Genomic DNA, 18,422 nt, shown 5'->3' on the forward strand with positions numbered 1-18,422 from the left:
GTCAACTTGACATCGAACAACTTGCACCAAATTTACTTAAAGCTGGCCATTTTTCACTTCCATTCTTGGCAATTTGCCGAACAGGTAATTTTGTCACTGAATATTTTGTCACAGTAATTTCGTCAGTGGTAATTTTTTCACCAAAATATTAGCATATAGGTAATTTCGTCACCGGAAAATTTTGCACAGTAATTTTGTCATCGGTAAATTTATCACCACAGCATTAGCATATAGGAAACTTTGTCACGAAATTTTTTCCCCTTTGTTGAACTAGGTATAAACAAAGTAAACGACCAAAACAGCTTATTTATCTTAATCAAACTTGGAAAATAATTTAGTTGGTGTTATATTGTCATTTTGAATTTATTTCTACATCCATATTAATATATGTATCTGTATACGAAAAACAACGTATCAGTCTCGGTCTTCTTTCGATCAATATTTGCAGCTCCTCCCTGACAAAGCGGTTAGCGTACGTACCTTTGGCGTGGTAGACCCGGGTTCGTTTCCTTGCAGGTTATGTGCTTCGGATCCCACGTTAAGCTATAGTTCGCATCTGATGTGGCCCCGCTGATATAGTCGCAAGAGCCTGAGCAACAGGAAATTTGTTTGAGATATCCTCGGTACCGAAAACCAACATTAAACCCCAATAAATAAATTCCAACACTTTGCATTACATTATACTTGAATAGCCAGAGCACATGTCTTTGAAGCATGGGGTTCCAGGTTTGAATCTTGGTGGGAGATCATTAAAAAGTTTGAACTCATAACGGTAGCTTACATTCCATCTTAAACCGTACGGCGACATCTCGTACAGTTTTGATGTTGAAAAGGGACGCTAGATTCCAAGCCAACCAACTATGCAATTTATATTTTGATATTTTAACAAATACTCTGGTTTAATCTGATAGTTTTCCTTTTCCCATGATCTTGCCTTATACTGAAATTCTAATCTCTACCAATCGCTGCTCTGTTGAGTGAGCTGCCGGCTCGACTCGATAGTGAATGAGCTGTAAGCCGACCCGCTCGAGCCGTTCAGAACCCTAAACCCGAGCCGAGCAGTTTTGAACTTGTTTGGCTGGGGCTCTCTAACTTGTAACGATTTTTGGTTCGAGCCCAAATACTTGCTCCTCCAGAAATCAGACCCAGAACCACGTGAATAATGCCTTCCCTCCTAGACTTCACGACTACCGAAGTCAACAGTCAACTCGCTTTTAGTATTTAGATACAAATCGCCTATCATTCATGTATATACACGGTGTTGTAATAATAATAATAATAATAATAATAATAATAATAATAATAATAATAATAATAATAATAATAATAATAATAATAATAATAATAATAATAATTGTAGTAGCAGTAAGTATCATTGATAATAATTATATTGTCAATGTAGGATATCTGAAGAAAGTATTTGAAACTACACACAACATTGGGCTCGATTTGGCTCGACTCGACTCAAATTCGAGTCGAGTTTAGAGCCGAGTTGGAGGAAATTTTTCGATCCGAGTTTTCGAGTCGAGCTCAAATATGTCTGTTTCGAGCCGAGTTGAGTTTCAATGAAAACTCGCTCGAACTCGCTCGTGCCCATTCTTAACCTTCTCTCGTTCACGGTTTTGTTTAGGATTCTCAAGTAAGGCTCGATCGATATGTTGTATCTCGGTCTAGTTTCGATTTACTAAAGTCTGTCTCGTCTCGAAATTTAAAGAGGAGAAACATGATACTTAGAGTAATCTCGGTCTCGGCATTACCATTAGAATATGTTACGTATGTTCAAGTTTAATTCTAGAACGCTTGGAGCAATTTCAACGAAGTTTGATACACATATGACATACAATCACAATAATATTGTAGGGCAAGATATCTCCGGTCTTCCTAGCGGTGGATAGAAGGGTGACGTATAAATAATCGAGAACGACCTACATTCATGTCGAATACACATTTTTAAAGAGTCGCTATATTGATTGTTGAGAGTCCAGATGACATTTAAGCTCAAGTTTAGTCTAATAGAACAATAGATCTCCGTAGAACCTTATGCTAACTGTTAGAAATGAATAGAACTATTGAACCTACCAGAAATTTTGAAAACAAATAAATTGCACGTCAAATATACATTTCAAATATTTTTAATAAACTTTTATTCTTCCGTGTATACAGTTCAAAGACTAAACCATATTCGATTACCGATTAAAGAAAGAAAAAAAAACGAAAAAAAAAATCATAATTTAACGTCAAACCATTAAGGTCTTTCGGCTGAAGGAGGTGAATGATTAATGAAAATGAATGATGATGAAAACTTAAACTTTGTGCTCCTACTCTGAATCAAACCTGGAACCACGTACAACAAAGGAAATACGCGCTAGTCACTACACTAGCAGAGAAAATTGCTTATTGCACTCTTTCGAGTACAAAGGCTATATGACACGGTGACCTTCAATTTAATGTAGAACCATAAGCACCGCAATACGATCAAATTTCAAGGCTCTCCTCATCAGGACTCCAACCCAAGACACGGTGTAAGGAATTCGCAAGTGCATGATTGTAAATATTTTGCCGTAATTTAAATGTGTTATACGGAGTATTCATATAGTTTTTGGCCAAGAAGAAGAAAAGAAAAGTTGTAAGCTGTTGTAGTTTTATTCATTGCTTATAGCATTGTTTCAAATTCTTTAGAAATAAATAAATAATAATAAAAATAAAAAGCTTCCACTGAAATCTAGTTACATAAATCTAGTTTCATATTATCCTTCGATATGGACAACAAACCCATGTGCAAAAATCCTGCTGCTCTGTAACAATAGATAGCAATTTCCAAGAATTGTCTCACTTCCCCCTATACTCTGTACCTTCAACCATAAAATACAAGCATCATATAATCTCTGCATCTTTCGGAATGATGGGAGAATTTTGAAAACGCTACGTCTCATTCAGAGCTTACGAAGCAGAGATGGGTATTTTTGCTAACTCTCACTCACACTCACCTACCAAAATCTTCCTTTTCAATGCCGCACATGGAATGCATTTCTTATGTTCTTGTCTCTGAAGCAAATGAGTCCACGTAAGCGCCAAGCGAGTGCGGGCTCGCGATCACACTCACTTCTCTCAACTGTGATCGCGCTCACTTGGGCTCGCGATCACACTCACTTCTCTCAACTGTGATCGCGCTCACTTGGGCTCGCGATCACACTCACTTCTCTCAACTGTGATCGCGCTCACTTGGGCTCGCGCTCAGTAATCTTAACTGCACTCGCGCTCGGTCGCACTCGCGCTCACTAATCGTAACTGGGCTCGCGCTCACTTCTCTCTACTGGACTTGCGCTCACTCGCGCTCGCGCTCAGTTTTCCCAACAGAGCTCGCGCTCACTTGGGCTCGCGCTCAATTTTTTCAACTGGGCTCGCGCTCACTCGGGCTCACGCTCACTAATCTCAAGTGGGCTCGCGCTCACTCGGGCTCGCACTCACTTTTTTCAACTGGGCTCGCGCTCAATTATTGAGCGCGAGCCCGGTTGAGTGCGAGTGCCGAGCTCACGAGCGCCGGGCTCGCGAGTTTGGACACCTATGCTGTGTACTATGTACGTGCTATTGTGCCGAAGTTATTCTTCACCGAGAAGAAAATACGTAACCTTTAAGCTGCTACTCTTGCTTTTAGAAGAAAATGATAGGACCAGATTGCTTTTATAAGAAAGGAAGATGTTAGCGCATATACGAAAACTAATATCAAATTCTTAAGCTACACTATCAATCACTTATCTGCAGAGTTACAGAAGCACTAGCACACAGATTATAAATATTTTTGCTTGAAGCAAGGCCATAAATTACCCATTATTGCTTCTCTAAAAATAAATCAATAATTGCAAGTCTTTTGTCAAGCAGAATTTTTTTTTACCAGCTAGCCTACGCTAGCTACTACCCGAAGACTGTTACGCCCTCTGTAGGGGAAGAGATGTTTAGTATATTCTGCTATTCAGGAAGCAATGGTTGGGCTATGGGTAGGTACAGAAAACTTTATTATTCAAACTTTCACAGTCATTATGGCCTTTAACCATAATCATGAGGAAAGGAAATACATAAACTGCAGTGAGGGAAAACCATAACTGTAAGTGATATGATGTGGAATGATGAAATGAAGTGCGAAACTCACTACAACACATAGGTTTTGTTAGTTGAACAAATGCTGGTTATCTTCTCGCCTAGAGGCGGCGCTAGGCATCAATGAGGACAGAGGAGCCCTGTTAGTACACAAGGTGTCACTGTGCATATGATGGCCATATGTGAGGTAGATGAGCGGCTATAGTGTATGGCTCGTAGTAGACGGCGTCAGGGTGGTCTGGAGGTAGAGTGTAATGGTACAAAGTGAATAGTAATGAGAGCGGAGGGAACAGAGCGGCAACGGGAGAGGTACTTCGGGCATGATCGTCAAAAGTTTGCTGAAGAAGTAGATGATTGTTGTGTAGGCGCTGGGTGATATATTTAGTGCGTAATGTTTCTAAATGATATAAGATATGCGGAAATGTAAGTCTATGATAGAGATCTTGAGTGGGACTTGGTAATTTGATACGATAAGCAATTCGCAAGGCATGACGTTCCAAGATGCATAATTTCTCATAGTATGAGGTCGGAGCAGATATCCAAGCTGTAAATCCGTACGTCAAAATCGGGCGGAGGAAAACTTTGTACGTGTTAAGAATTGTATGAGTATGGAGTCCCCAGGTAGTTCCAGCAAGACCTTTGAGAAGATTGAGGTGAGAGTACGCCTTCTTGGAGATATCTTTCAGGTGTGGTGTCCAGGTTAGTTGATGATCGAAGGTTACTCCTAGATATTTGACACTGCGAGTAGGTTTTAAAGGTACATCTTGTACAGAGAGGTGTAAGAGTGTTGGGTTGCGGTGTACACATGAACGATGCTTCGGGGCAAGAAATACAATACATTGAGTTTTCGCTGGGTTTATTATCAGTCTCCAGTGGGAGCACCAATCAACAAAGGCATTGATAGCATCCTGGAGAGCCAGATTAAGCTGATGAATTGTTTTGCCCGTCGCAAAAAGTGCAGTGTCATCGGCATACTGAAAGAGCTTAACAGTATCTGGGATTGCTGGGAAGTCTGAAACGAATAGAATATATAGTAAGGGCGACAAAGCCGATCCTTGGGGAACTCCAGAATGAAGAAAAATAGGAAATGAAAAACTAGTGTTGATACAGGCATAAGCCAATCGACAGCTAAGAAAATTAAAGATGAATCTAAGGTAAGCAATAGGCAGGCGGAGCTGTTTGAGTTTATAAATGAGAGCGGGATGCCAGACCTTGTTGAAAGCCTTCTCGAGATCAAACAGGACCAAGCAGGACGGGTTGCCTGTGTTGAAGTGAGTATAGATGGAATTCGAGAGGCGGAGCAATTGGTCATTAATGCTGAAAGAAGGTCTGAAACCAGCTTGCTCGAGTGGGATGACGTCGTGATGTGCCAAGTATGAATGAAGACGTTTGACAATGATGCGTGTCAAGCAGAACTTTATTTTTTGTTAAGGTTACAGGGTTAGGGATTGGTACTTTAAACTTTATTCATCTATTTTCATTTCAAAAGGTATGCTGGTAGAGTGTCTCCTAGCCCTAGCCATTAGAGGGTTACGCCCTCTCTTTGGCTCAAGCTGAACTTTTTTTTTTTTTTTTTTTTTTTTTTTTTTTTACGTTTACCCGCTTAAAGGGTTGCGCCCTTTCTTCGGGGGAGAGGTCGGATGGTATAGGAGCATCAATTTTAATATGAGAGGGTCTAGGTGTTGTTTCGTCATCTTTATTTAACATTTTATTCAGTTTACTCAGAGGGATGGGCATCAATTAAGTGGGGCAATTTTCATGTGCCATGGATTCTAAGGAAGATCGTCTGGCTGACATATAAGTCGTAGTTGTTTCTTAACTTCGGTGCCTGAAATAAAGAGAAAATACCAAAACACAGTTGCGGTGATTGAGGTTCATCAGGAGCTATAAAACATACGGTGCAATCACAGAAATAGACGGTAGGCAAGACAGGAGGAGTGGTAGATGTCATGAGGATGAAGTGCTATGACGCCACAACACATGGGTATTGTTAGTAAGACGAATGCTGTTAGCTTCTGTTCCTGGGGCGACTCAGGAACTAATGAAGACAAAGGCAGCCCTGTTAGTGGTTGATTTACTGTGCATGAGATGGATAGATGAGCGGTGAAACTGTGCCAGGATGATAAATGTCGAAAACTTCCGGATCGACGTTCTCGCGGCCGAGGTTCAAATGATACAGGGTCATCAGATGTTGTAAAGGTGTCGGATAATAAACAGCAGGGGTATCGAAGTCTCTATCATAGCGGAGAATGTTCAGGAATACTGGATGAGCAGTTTCAATGCGTTTTGTAATGTATTTTAAGCGGAGAGCCTCAAGATGGGATAAGAGCGTTGGAAAATGGATACGGTCGTAGAGTAGACGGGTTGGGTGCGGGAGCTGGATACGAAAGGCTAAGCGAAATGCATGGCGTTCGAGTATTGCTAGTTTTCGATAGTACCTCGGAGGAGCTGGCAACCAAGCTGTGTGACCATAGGTTAAGACCGGACGCATGAAAACTTTGTAAGTGTTTAGGAGGAGATTTGAATGTAGACCCCACGTGGTACCAACTAGTCGTTTCAGTAAGTTAAGTCTGTTTTTGGCTTTTTCGATGACAGTGAGAAGGTGCGGTGTCCAAGTAAGCTTGGAATCGAACACAATGCCTAGATACTTAAGAGTGTTATGGATGGTGACTGGTGAGTTATCAACATGAAGTCGTAATAAATGAGGATTTCGGTGTACTCGAGATCGACGACCAGATGGTAAGAAGACGATAGCTTGCGTTTTAGTAGCATTGATTGCCAAACGCCAAACGTTGCACCAGTCAACAAATGTGTCAATTGCCTGTTGAAGGCGTTGTTGGATACCAGCAATTGTCCGTCCAGCAGCGAGAAATGCAGTATCGTCAGCGAATTGGAAAAGTTGTATACCAGGAGTGGTTGGTAAGTCGGAGACATAAAGCAAATACAACAGAGGAGAGAGAGAAGATCCCTGAGGAACGCCAGAATTAAGGAATATTGGAAATGACAGAGCATCATTGATCGATATGTAAGCAAGTCGGGCTGTGAGAAAGGAGTGGATAGTTCGTATGTATGAGAGAGGTAGTTGGAAAGAGTATAGCTTGTATATAAGACCCTGGTGCCAAACTTTATCAAATGCCTTTTCTAGATCGAATGTAACCAGACATGATGGATGACCCTGGTTGAATTGATTGTATATAGAGGTGCTTAGACGTAGCAGGGGGTCCAGAATGCTGAAATTGGGGCGAAATCCTGCTTGATGCAATGGTAGAAGAGCGTGAGCCTGTAAGTGATCGTGGAGACGACGCACTAAGATACGTTCAAATATTTTGCTGAACGTGGACGTCAGTTGTATAGGTCGATAAGAGGTAACGTCAGAGGGCGGTTTATTAGGTTTGGGAAAGAGTAATACTTTTGAGTACTTCCAAGTGATGGGGAAAAAACCAGTACGGAGTATAAATGTATAAATAAAGCTTAGGATGGTGAAGACAACAGGAGGAGCGTTTTTAATCAGAGTATAGGTAAGCCCATCGAAGCCTGGTGCTGTATTTCGTTTCTTAAGGAGAGTAGACTGGATGTCTGGCGGTTGGATGGGTACTGTGAGTGCATTATGTAGTTCCAGAGCGTGACTATGATGTGGTTGCAAATGTGTTAAGTTAGGATCAGATAACCGATCGATTTCTGTAAGTAAACGTTGTGGAGTATGCCAGCCAGGTAAGGGAGTAAAGATATTTTGAAAGTGTGCGGCAAAGGTATTGGCCTTGTCCTGATCTGAAGAGAGTGCTTGCTGGTTTACAACTAGTGGGTATGGTGTCCTTTGGAATTTGCCAACGAGTTGATTGAACTGTCGCCAATATTTGGTAGGATGGGATGTTTCGTTGAGTTTATTACAAGTTCTGGTCCAGTGAAGGCGTTTGTATGCGATTATGTAGTTATGAGTGATTCGAAGATATTGTCTATGAAGGCGAAGTGCTTCTAAATTACGGCTGCGAGTGTATTCTCTGTAGGCACGTCGAGCTGCAGTTATGAGAGAAAGGTATCGTGGAGGAAGTTTCGGTTTGTGCGGGGAAATATATGCGGTTGGAATGTGGTGGTCAGCTGCCGTATGTAAGGTCTGAGTGAGATGTTGCACGGCAGTGTCTAGGTCATGTTGTGATGATAACTCTAAAGTATCAGAAAGTGCTGAGGTGATGGTCGCTTGGTACGCTGGCCAGTTGGCCTGATGATACATATAAACTTTTCTTTTCGGTATGGTATGGTGTGAAGAAGTGTTGGTAGCAAGAGACAGCTTGATAGGAACGTGGTCGCTCCCCAAGGAATCCAAAACGTCAATATTGATATCAGAGTTGAGTGTTGTAGAGGATATAACGATATCAGGTGTGGTATTGCTAGATGGACGAGTTGGCCGAGGAAGTACATGGAAGTGGCCGGTTGTATTAAGCGTGACGAAATTCAAAAATCGTTGTTGTTCGTGTTGAGGCCGGCTGTGAAAATTGATGTCTCCCATGATAATGAATTTACGATAGGTGTCAGAGAGGTATTGAAAAAACTGATATGGTATATCCTGTCTCGGCCTGACATAGATGGTTGCATAGGCTATAGTATGATTCCTGAGATATAAGAGAACAACATTGTATTCGGGCAACTGAAAAGCAGGAGGTAGGATAATAGACCGATGGGGAATGCGAGATTGCAAGCCAATAGCTGTACCTCCATGGAGGCGAGCGCCGTTTGGTCCATCATGTCTGTGGAGAACGTATTTAGGAATATAGCAGGGTATATAGGGAGCCAGGAACGTTTCGTTGAGGGCAAAAGCGGTGATGTTTTCCTCCAGAAGAAGTTGTTGAAACAGTACTTGATGCGTAAGAAGAGATCTTATGTTCAAAAATAAGAAATTGTAAGCCATAATGTTGTGGACCAGAAGTATGGAAATAGCACTGATACTAAGGAGCATGTTCAAACAGCCGTTTCAATGGGTTGAATTTGGAAATGAACGTTGGATCCACTGTATGTGGCGTGTAAGGTGAGATTGTAAAGACAAGCTGAACTCACTCACTGTAAATTAATTCCAAAATGCCCAGTAGAATATTAGGAGAAGGAAAATATTCATATATAATTTTCAACAAATGTCCATTATTACAACAAAACAGCAAACTATCTAAATTACATGATCGATACTTTAAAGCTCACTTGAAAAAAAGCCGTCTTTGTTTAGCTTATCTCATTCAACTTTTGGTATATTGTGTATAAATAGTTGTGCTGCCATCTATGAATTGTCCTTGCAGGTATGAAGTTAAACCAACTGTTGTAAGGCAGTTAAAATATTAACGTTTGCATTACTGTTAAAGGGATGGACACCACTATTAAGAATGTGTGGATCACTATTGGAAGTAATTTTATGTGTATGTCTATTGCAAGTTGCGAGAAGACAAGAAACGATAGCTTTAATGTACCAGTTCACAGTTTAAGCCCTATTTGATACAAACACATTACACACAAGATATCATAATCAACGTGTCACTTTCAGCGGACTGGAAATGTAGAACTAAAAAGTGGACGGAATGCAACTAACCTTACTAATTTAGAAGTGACTACGCCAGGTCTAATGGTGCACAGGAGACGCCGATTTAATTGGCAGGAGCGGTTATTTTTGCATAGCCTACCAAAAATGATAGTTTTATAGTGTTTGACATACATTGCAATATAATGTGTAGTTCCTATTACGTTCCTGTTTCCCTATTATATAATTATAAATTAAACTTACTTCTGGTAAATATGCAACTAACAAATAAGGTACCGTCTGCACATAATAAGTTGAAACTGTTGATAGCTTAAACATAAACTGAACGGCTTTTGCGTAACCACAAGTAACACACTTGTCTCATAGTACAAATCTGTTTTGATATTTTAAAGTTATAACGAAAAATGTTAATGAGAGGACATTTGATGATTTTAGAGCACAAGACCGCTCGACTTTTAAAGCACTTTACGTGTACCTATAAAAATACTAACAAAAGTGTACCTTTCTTAATGAGGCATTCTTGTGTTGCCATGCGCTGCAGAGAACATCCACAAATTTCGACAGTTCTAGAAGCTTGAATTCTTCTTTTTCCATCGCCAGAACAGACAAATGTACTAACATGGTATTCAGCATTTTATTAACTGCAAGACATCTTTTTCACTTCAGACAAGAAAAAGGTCTTTACACGCGGAGTTAGAGACTGGGATTTCAGAGAAATGGTTGTTAGTTTGTGTGCTTCATGGAATAGAAACCTGTACTTACTGAGAAGCGGATGAAATATAATACAAGAACTACTTTGGTACCGGTACAGTCTTCTTCGCTTTTAGGAAGCATTTGCATTTTATCCTTTAACGCTGCAAGTTATAGCATATAATCCATAGAATTTATGGATTTTATGTCACTGGTTATTAGATATTTATAGAAAGGTGTCTCTATGAATAATTTATAATATTTTGTACCTAAGAAGGTTTTTCGTTTTTGCTATTCTTTTGTTTTTGTTGCTTATGCCCTCTAGTGGGACGTACTAGCACGACGGATGGGATCTCTCTATAGGTGGCCATAGTTGTGCTGGAACGTCCGAGGGAGGAATTATTATGGTTGTGTTTCGCTACAACTATCATAGTTTGTGATCGAGTTATTATATCAAAGAACGTTGTTCCATATACATAATCTACGAGTGATACTCAAAGTATAACTCTTTTATTGTTTAAAATTTGAATATATTTACGAAGTATAAATTGGAGTGCTGCTACCTGATAACGGCTAGTTGTTCTAGTTGATAGCACGGATTGGCTTAATAAGGCAGTGAGGTACATATGTTACTTGCTTTTTACTTAATTTGATTTATCTATTAATCTTACATTTAAAGGCCCGTTTGTCATTTTGTTAGTTTTGGACACTTTGCCTATTGCTTTTTCACGTTTGTTTTTTTTTAATTGAATTAGATTCCTGCATTATTACCAATCTACGTGACTAATTAGAACAAGTTTGCTGTTACTGAGGCAGAATAGTTTACGCTGTTAATTGGGTAATAGTTTAGGATTGAATGTGTTTAAATTCTCTTTTCGCTGTCATGAAGACCATAATGCAATACCGCTTGTTGAATTGTTAAATATGGATTTGTAAAGGAGATTGGTTGTACGAGTATTATTTTATGAACTCTAATCCTACTACTACTATTCAGAGATTTATATTCATACCATTGCTTGTTAGTAGCGTTAGTAGATTAGAGCAAAAGTCCTTTTTGGGGTTTTGGGGTACCTTTTGTTGGAGTTGTGCAGCAATGCTTATGCTGCAGAGAGATTAAATGGGGGCGGTGTACTGTTTATGTTCGTAAAGTTGTGCGGTGAAGTTTGTTAATACAATGAGGTAAGTTATATTTTGTCTTACTTTGAAGTAACATTTTGAACACTTCTTCAGTAACAATATACACTACCTTTCCTTTTCCTTTTATCAGTTATGAAGTCAGCATTTCATTGTAATTAAAACATGTGCGAATGGGGCAGAAGTCCGATTTTCTTCTGAGGCAAGAATCCGAATGCTGACTTTTGCTCCAGCTCTCGAATTTGTAAATAATTTAATTCTTAAATTTAAATTCCAGTTTCTAACAGTAGAACTATTTAAATTCGTTTGCTACGTAGGCTTACTTTAGCTTAAGTAAAGTTATGTAGGCCTGTATGGATGTTGATCTTTGAATTTGGGGAAGCCACGATCGGCCCTGATTAGCGTACCGATGGCACCAAGGGCACTACTCATATTTCAGCGGTGTAAACAGAGCATAGGATTAATAGTCAGTAGTGATAACACATACCCGTTTTTATTGCTGAATCAATATGTCGAGGTGTGAAGAGTGCTCTTGATGTCATTTGGTTCATCGGTGCTGAGAGAGATTTGTCCTTCGCTATTAGAAACACTACAAAAAATAGTGTTTAAGTTTAAACGGATACCACATTTTTTCGGAAGGTCAAGAAAAGAAAAGAAAAAAATGCGTTTTCGCTTTGGTTGGACGAATGTGCCATGATCGACTGTGAACTTACAATACATGTGTTTTTTTTTTGGGGGGGGGGAGTGGTGGTAGTTTATTTTCTGATTCTTGTCAACAACGAACCTTTGTATAATTTTTTTCTACAGGGTGATCCGTAAGTCATAGTTCAGAGGATTATTTTTTTAAAAAAAAAACGTGATTAAAGCAAATGTAACTAGCAGAGGGCGGACAGGGGTAAAGGAGCTACCGATTGATGCATGCGTGGTGAATGGCGGACATGTTGTATCCTGGTTATTTTTTTTAAAATGAAAAGGTAGGCATATGACACATCAATTAACGCTGTTTTGCCGGGAAATGCAGTCCTGCAAGCAGAGATGCGTTATAAGGTCCCGTTCCAAAGTCATGACGCCCCAAAGTTGACGGTTTTCTGTTTCCTTGCAGGGAGAGCGACATAGCACTTACGCTGCAAGGAAGACGTGATGCACCAAATTTGGCAGTTTATCTGTTCGTTGCAGGTAGAGTGAGATGGCACTCACAAAAAAGGAAAGAATAGAGATCATTCTACTGTCTTGGGAAAGAAGCAGTCGTGTGATTGCAAAGGACTTCAACGCACGCCACCTCAAAAGACGTGCAATAAGCCACAATACCCTTAGCTATCTCATTAGGAAATTCAGTGTAACTGGTAATGTTGCCGACATACCACGGTCAGGTCCCCAACGAACCGCGAGAGGTGAGGAAACATCCACAATTGTGTTTGCTGCGAGTTTGAGATGTCCGAAGTTCAGCACAAGGCGATAACAGGCCTACCAAGTGCTTCCGTGATGAGGATTCTCCATACGAACAAGTAGCATCCCTTCAAGCTGCAGCTTGTCCACAACCTTTCAGAGGATGATCCAGACCGGCGCATGGAATTCGCAAATTAGGCTTTGTTACAATATGGCCGAGATCCACATTTCCCAGCCAGCATTCTCTTCACAGACGAGGCAAACTTTTATTTGGATGTGGAAGTGAATCGCCAGAACATGCGATATTGGTCGCATGCAAACTCACATGCGATGAATCCTTGCAAACGGTTACCCCTGCTCATATCATGATGTGGTGTGGCATATGGAACACGTCGATCATAAGACACTTATTCATTCCAGGTACCTTAAATGGTGTCCGATATTCGGACATGTTACAGCAGTTGGTATTTTCGTTGCTTCTCCGATATTTTCAGCAAGATGGTTGTCCACCGCACTATGCGCTGTCTGTGCGAGAATGCTTGGATCTTCATCTTCCTGGGCGTTGGATTAGTCGCCGAGGCCCTGTGGAATGGTCAGCCCGGTCAACGGACCTCACTCCTTTGGATTTTTTAATGAGGACACTTAGAAAAACCTGCTGTATCAGGAGAAGATTCGGGATGTTGCACACCTACGGGGACGTATTCACGACGCCTGCGATAGCATCACCCCCGCTATGTTCTTACGGGTTCAGGAGGACTGGATTAAGAGACTTCGGTGTGTGCTACAATGGACGAGAAACATGTGGAGCACATCCTGTAGGTGGGAATTTGGGGCGTCATAACTTTGGAACGGGAGATTATAACGCATTTCAGCTTGCAGGACTGCATTGCCCTCCAACAGTGTTAATTGATGTGTCACATGCCCTCCTTTCCATTTAAAAAATCCGGATCCAAGATGGCCGCAATTCATCAATCATGTGACACGCATCAAACGGTAGTTCCTTTACGCAAATCCGCCCTTCACTATCCAGATGTGTTTAACTAATGTTTGTTTCCAAAATAATCCACTACACAAAGAATTATGGACCACCCTGTAGTTTATCAATACAAGGAATAACTTCATACTTTGTATGTTTATTGAGCTTTTCTCAAGTGATATAAACTTATCTTTTTGCTTAGCTTCCCTTTTTTTAATACGAAGAATCACTTCAAGATTCGTATGGTCTTTGTTTATCTTTACCTTTTTATATAAAGCAAAATAATTCAATAAAAATGCCTGTATATTAATTTCCTAGTTCGTGTATTTCAACGGCCTTTTGCCCCATTGCGATAGGACTTTTGCCCCCTATACTGGGGTTAAAGCCCGAATTTGTCCACCGTTTTTTAAATTGTTGTATCTTATTAAGTAATAAATTGGTAGGCTTTCTAGCACCTTCAAAATAAAGAGGAATGTTCACTTATACTTCTGTGCGAAATACGTTATTTTGCCGTTATATCTTTCTGCTCCAGTGCAATTCAAACACCAAACTGCGGCTTTTTGCCCCCGCATACTCTTCGTATCCTTTCTATATTTCAGTGTGGTATTACGGAGCCATTAGAATTAATATCGGGGAGCCGATCGATGTGTACTCCTCTCCCATCCATACATATACGCTAGTTTTCGAATTTGAGGTTATATGATTAAATTGAAATTAAAAATACCAAAATTAGCGTAATATAAGTATGGTTTCACATTGTTCCAGCACAACTATCTTAATTTTCTGTATATAGAAGAGGTTGTAATCGTATGATAGTAAGGTCACTCGTAGATATATATTAAAAAGATAGAAAAGTATAGTATTGCCTAATTTATGGTGACGAATTTCAGTATTGCTCGCAAGGAAAGAGTAAATTATGGGGTGTGAGTTTGATACATTATTGCATGTAGACGTAACAAAGGACATATCAGTGGGCTTACCAAGTGTAAGCAGTGCCGCGGTAACAATTCAGATTCTACTGAAAATTTAGGGCAAGTGTCATATTGCGCATTAAAGGCTAGGTCTAACGCAAGAGTGTTGTTATCTACTGCAATAGTAAAAGTAAGGGATAACAAGGGAAATTTGGTTCCTTGGTCGCGCGCTTCTAGACAGTTATAGTCAGGCCAATTACGTAACAGAGAATTTGGTGCAACAATTGAACATCAAACGGTATAGACAGTATACTCCAATTCAAGGTATAAATCAAGCAATATCTAATACAAAGTACTATGTAGATATTTGTGCCCATTCATGTGTTAACACATTTTCATTGAATATAAGTTGTTCAGTTCTCCCACACATTACAAGTAAACTACCGGAAGAAAGAATTAATTGTGACGAATGGAACATTCCTAGGTACACTGTTCTAGCAGATCCTACTTTTAATACGCCTTGAGACATAGATATTCTTTTAGGTGTGTAAGTATTGTACATAATTATGAAGTCAGGAAACAAAACACGGACAGGTGATTTTCCAGTGCTTCAGGAGACAGAATTGGGATGGATCGTGGTAGGACGCATTCCTCAAGAACGTGACCCCCATATTCCATTAACATGTTTTGTAAAGACAAACATAGTTTTACAGCAACAACTACAAAAATTCGGGGAACGAAAGAAATTACTGTTACACCTAGATCAAGCGAAGAGCTTGCATGTGAGCGACTTGAAGACCGTATAGTTTTAGACGATTCTTATCAGCTGGCATTGGTTAGATTAAATCAATTGGAAAGAGGATTCGATCAACACCGGACATTGAATTCGTGCAAGAATATGAAGATTTGGTCACATGGTAAGGATAGATGAGCGTAAAAAGGAGGATGTCAGCGTTGCATACTATTTCCCACATCATGAAGTTTTTAAGCCCAGAAGATCTACAACGAAGCTCCGTGTGGTGTTTGATACTTCAGCAAAATATGACAGTGGAAAAAGCCTCAACGGCATTCTCTTAGTTGGTCCTTAATACAGCAAGATTTCTTTTATATCATTTTGCGCTTTAGAACTCATTCGGTAGTATTCACTGAAGATATCGCTAATATGTATCGCAAGGTCAATGTTCACTCAGAAGACACGGCATTACAACGTTTATTGTGGAGAAGATCTAGAAATGAAAATATTCAAGTTTTTGAGTTGAAAACACTAACGTATAGTACGGTATGTGCTTCATTTGTGGCCACAAGATGACTACAGCAATTAGCAGACGAAGAAGAACATAATTACCCTGTAGCAGCAAAAATATTACGTCGAAATTTCTATGTTGATGATGTTTGTAGTAGCATGAGCAACATACAGCAAGTTCTAGCGGTCCAGCAGCAATTAATAGAGTTACTGGGAAAGGGAGGTTTCACATGTAGGAAATGGAGTTCGAATGATCCAAGATTGCTTGAATCCATCTCACAAGAGCTTCGAGAAGTGCAGCGTCCAATCCAGTTCCACGAAGGCCAAGGCGTCAAAGCATTAGGATTGTCATGGCATTCAGACAAGGATATATTTCTCGTTGAAAGCAAAACGTTAACATTGAAGGTTCAAGAGTGCATTACTAAACACTAGATTGCTTCAATCATTGCCACTATATTCAATCCATTAGGAGTAATTTCCCCAGTTGTCGTTTTATACAAAATATTTTTTGCAAGAATTGTGGCGGCCAAAGGTTCATTAGGCCGACAGTATACCAATGGAATTAGCAAAGAAATGGACTCAATTGTACAAGCAGCTTCCATTAATCAATCAGATTAAATTCGACAGATATGTACTCGTTGTAGGAAACATAGCGGAGATTCAGTTCCATGGTTTTTCAGATGCTTCTCAAAGAGCATATGGAGCTTATATTCGATCGATCAATCAACAAGGAGAAATATCAGTTAAGTTATTATGTGCTAAATCACGTGTGACCCCAGTCAAGAAAATCACTCCCCCAGGTCTGGAGTTATGAGCAGCAGTTTTTTTTTGGCAAAATTAGTTCACAAGATTTTGCAAATTTTAAATTTGAACATACGTAGCGTCCATCTTTGGACCGACTCCCAAATTGTGTTAGCCTGGCTAGCTTCTCCGTGCAACAAATGGAAACCTTTCGTCGCCAACAGAGTAGCTCAAATTCAAGACTTAACAGACGTTAGCTGTTGTAAACATGTAACTTCTTCAGACAACCATGGATACTTGATTTCAAGAGGAATAGATGCAGTTTCCATAAAGGACAATTCATTATGGTGGCACGGTCCACAATGGCTTTAGAATCTAATTGGTCAGTCACAAGTAAGGATTCATTGCAACCAGATCAAGTTCTAGAGAGTAAGGGAACCATAACATTGACACTCACTTTAGACAATTGGTGCAATGAAACCATAACAAGATTCTCAAAATTGTCAAGGTTAGTTACAACAATAGCATATTGTAGACGTTTTGTTCATAACATCAGATACAAGCAAAACAAACTAAAAGAAGGTCTTTCAGTACAATAACTCCATACAACGCTCCATATTTGCATCAAATTGACATAATAAATGGAATTTCACGGCGAATTACAGCATCTTAGTTATGGAAACATTTTTCCTCCAAGAAGTAAATTGAACAATTTACATCCATTTATAGGTAGTGAAGGCATGATCCGAGTTGGAGGAAGATTGCAGAATAGTCAACTTCTGTTTCACGCCAAACATAAAATAGTTCTGCCTTAAAATCAACACTTAACAGAACTTATAGTTGAAGCGGAACACTTAAGGTTACTTTATGCTGGACCCAAATTATTAATATGATCACTACGTCAGAAATATTGGATCATCAGGTGCAAACAGGTAATAAAACAAGTTATCTATCATTGCTTGACGTGTTTTAACTTAAAGGCCAGTGGTTCAAAACAACTTATGAGACAGTTGCCAGCAGCTCGTGTGCACCAAGCCAGGCCATTCTTAAACGTAGCCGTGGACTACGCTGGAGCGGTTTCCATAATATCAGTAGCAGTTAGAAATAGATCTGTACGTAAGGCATATGTTGCGTTATTTGTTTGTTTATCCACCAACGCAATACATCTGGAATTGGTAACAGATTTTAGTGCGCAGTCATTTATAACTGCTTTACGCAGATTCATAGCCAGACGAGGAAGACGTCTCAATATATACAGCGACAATGGCACAAATTTCGTTGGAGCCAACAACGAATTGAAAGAATTGTATCAGCTGTTTTCATCAGATCCTTTTAGTTCTCAAGTTCATGATTTTACATCGACTGACGGAATTCAGTGGCACTTCATAGCACCAAATTCGCCACATTTTGAAGGACTATGGGAAGTCGGTATCAAATCAGTGAAATACCATCTAGTTCGTATTAAAAAATGTGCAGAGTTAACATTTGAAGAGTTTTGCAACATTATTCACAAAGATTGAGGCCTATCTCAACTCTCTACCACATACAGTGCTATCAAGTGAGCCTAACGACATCTGTGTTCTCAAACCTGTACATTTTTTAATTGGAAAAGCACTTACAGCTTTACCAGAGCCTAGCCTCACCGATCTACAACACAAATGCTTATCTCGTTGCCAGAAGATACAACAACTAAAACAACATAATTAGAAGAGAAGGTTCCGAGATTAT

General features: G+C 39.8%; 1 protein-coding gene across 1 annotated transcript; it reads left to right on the forward strand.

The window, feature by feature from the left end:
• Positions 1–17,695: 17,695 nt before the first annotated feature.
• Positions 17,696–18,214, forward strand: LOC145670157 (uncharacterized). Its single transcript, XM_081738528.1, has one exon. It carries the CDS (start codon positions 17,696–17,698, stop codon positions 18,212–18,214), a length of 519 nt encoding a protein of 172 aa, XP_081594654.1.
• The last annotated feature ends 208 nt before the right edge of the window (positions 18,215–18,422 follow it).

The sequence above is a fragment of the Thermobia domestica genome, chromosome 14 (genome assembly GCF_964235325.1).
Source record: "Thermobia domestica chromosome 14, izTheDome1.hap1.1, whole genome shotgun sequence".
Lineage (NCBI taxonomy): Eukaryota > Metazoa > Arthropoda > Insecta > Zygentoma > Lepismatidae > Thermobia > Thermobia domestica.

Excerpts from the sequence above, each read along its gene's own strand:
- LOC145670157 (XM_081738528.1), top strand. The coding sequence starts at position 17,696 with ATGAGACAGTTGCCAGCAGCTCGTGTGCACCAAGCCAGGCCATTCTTA.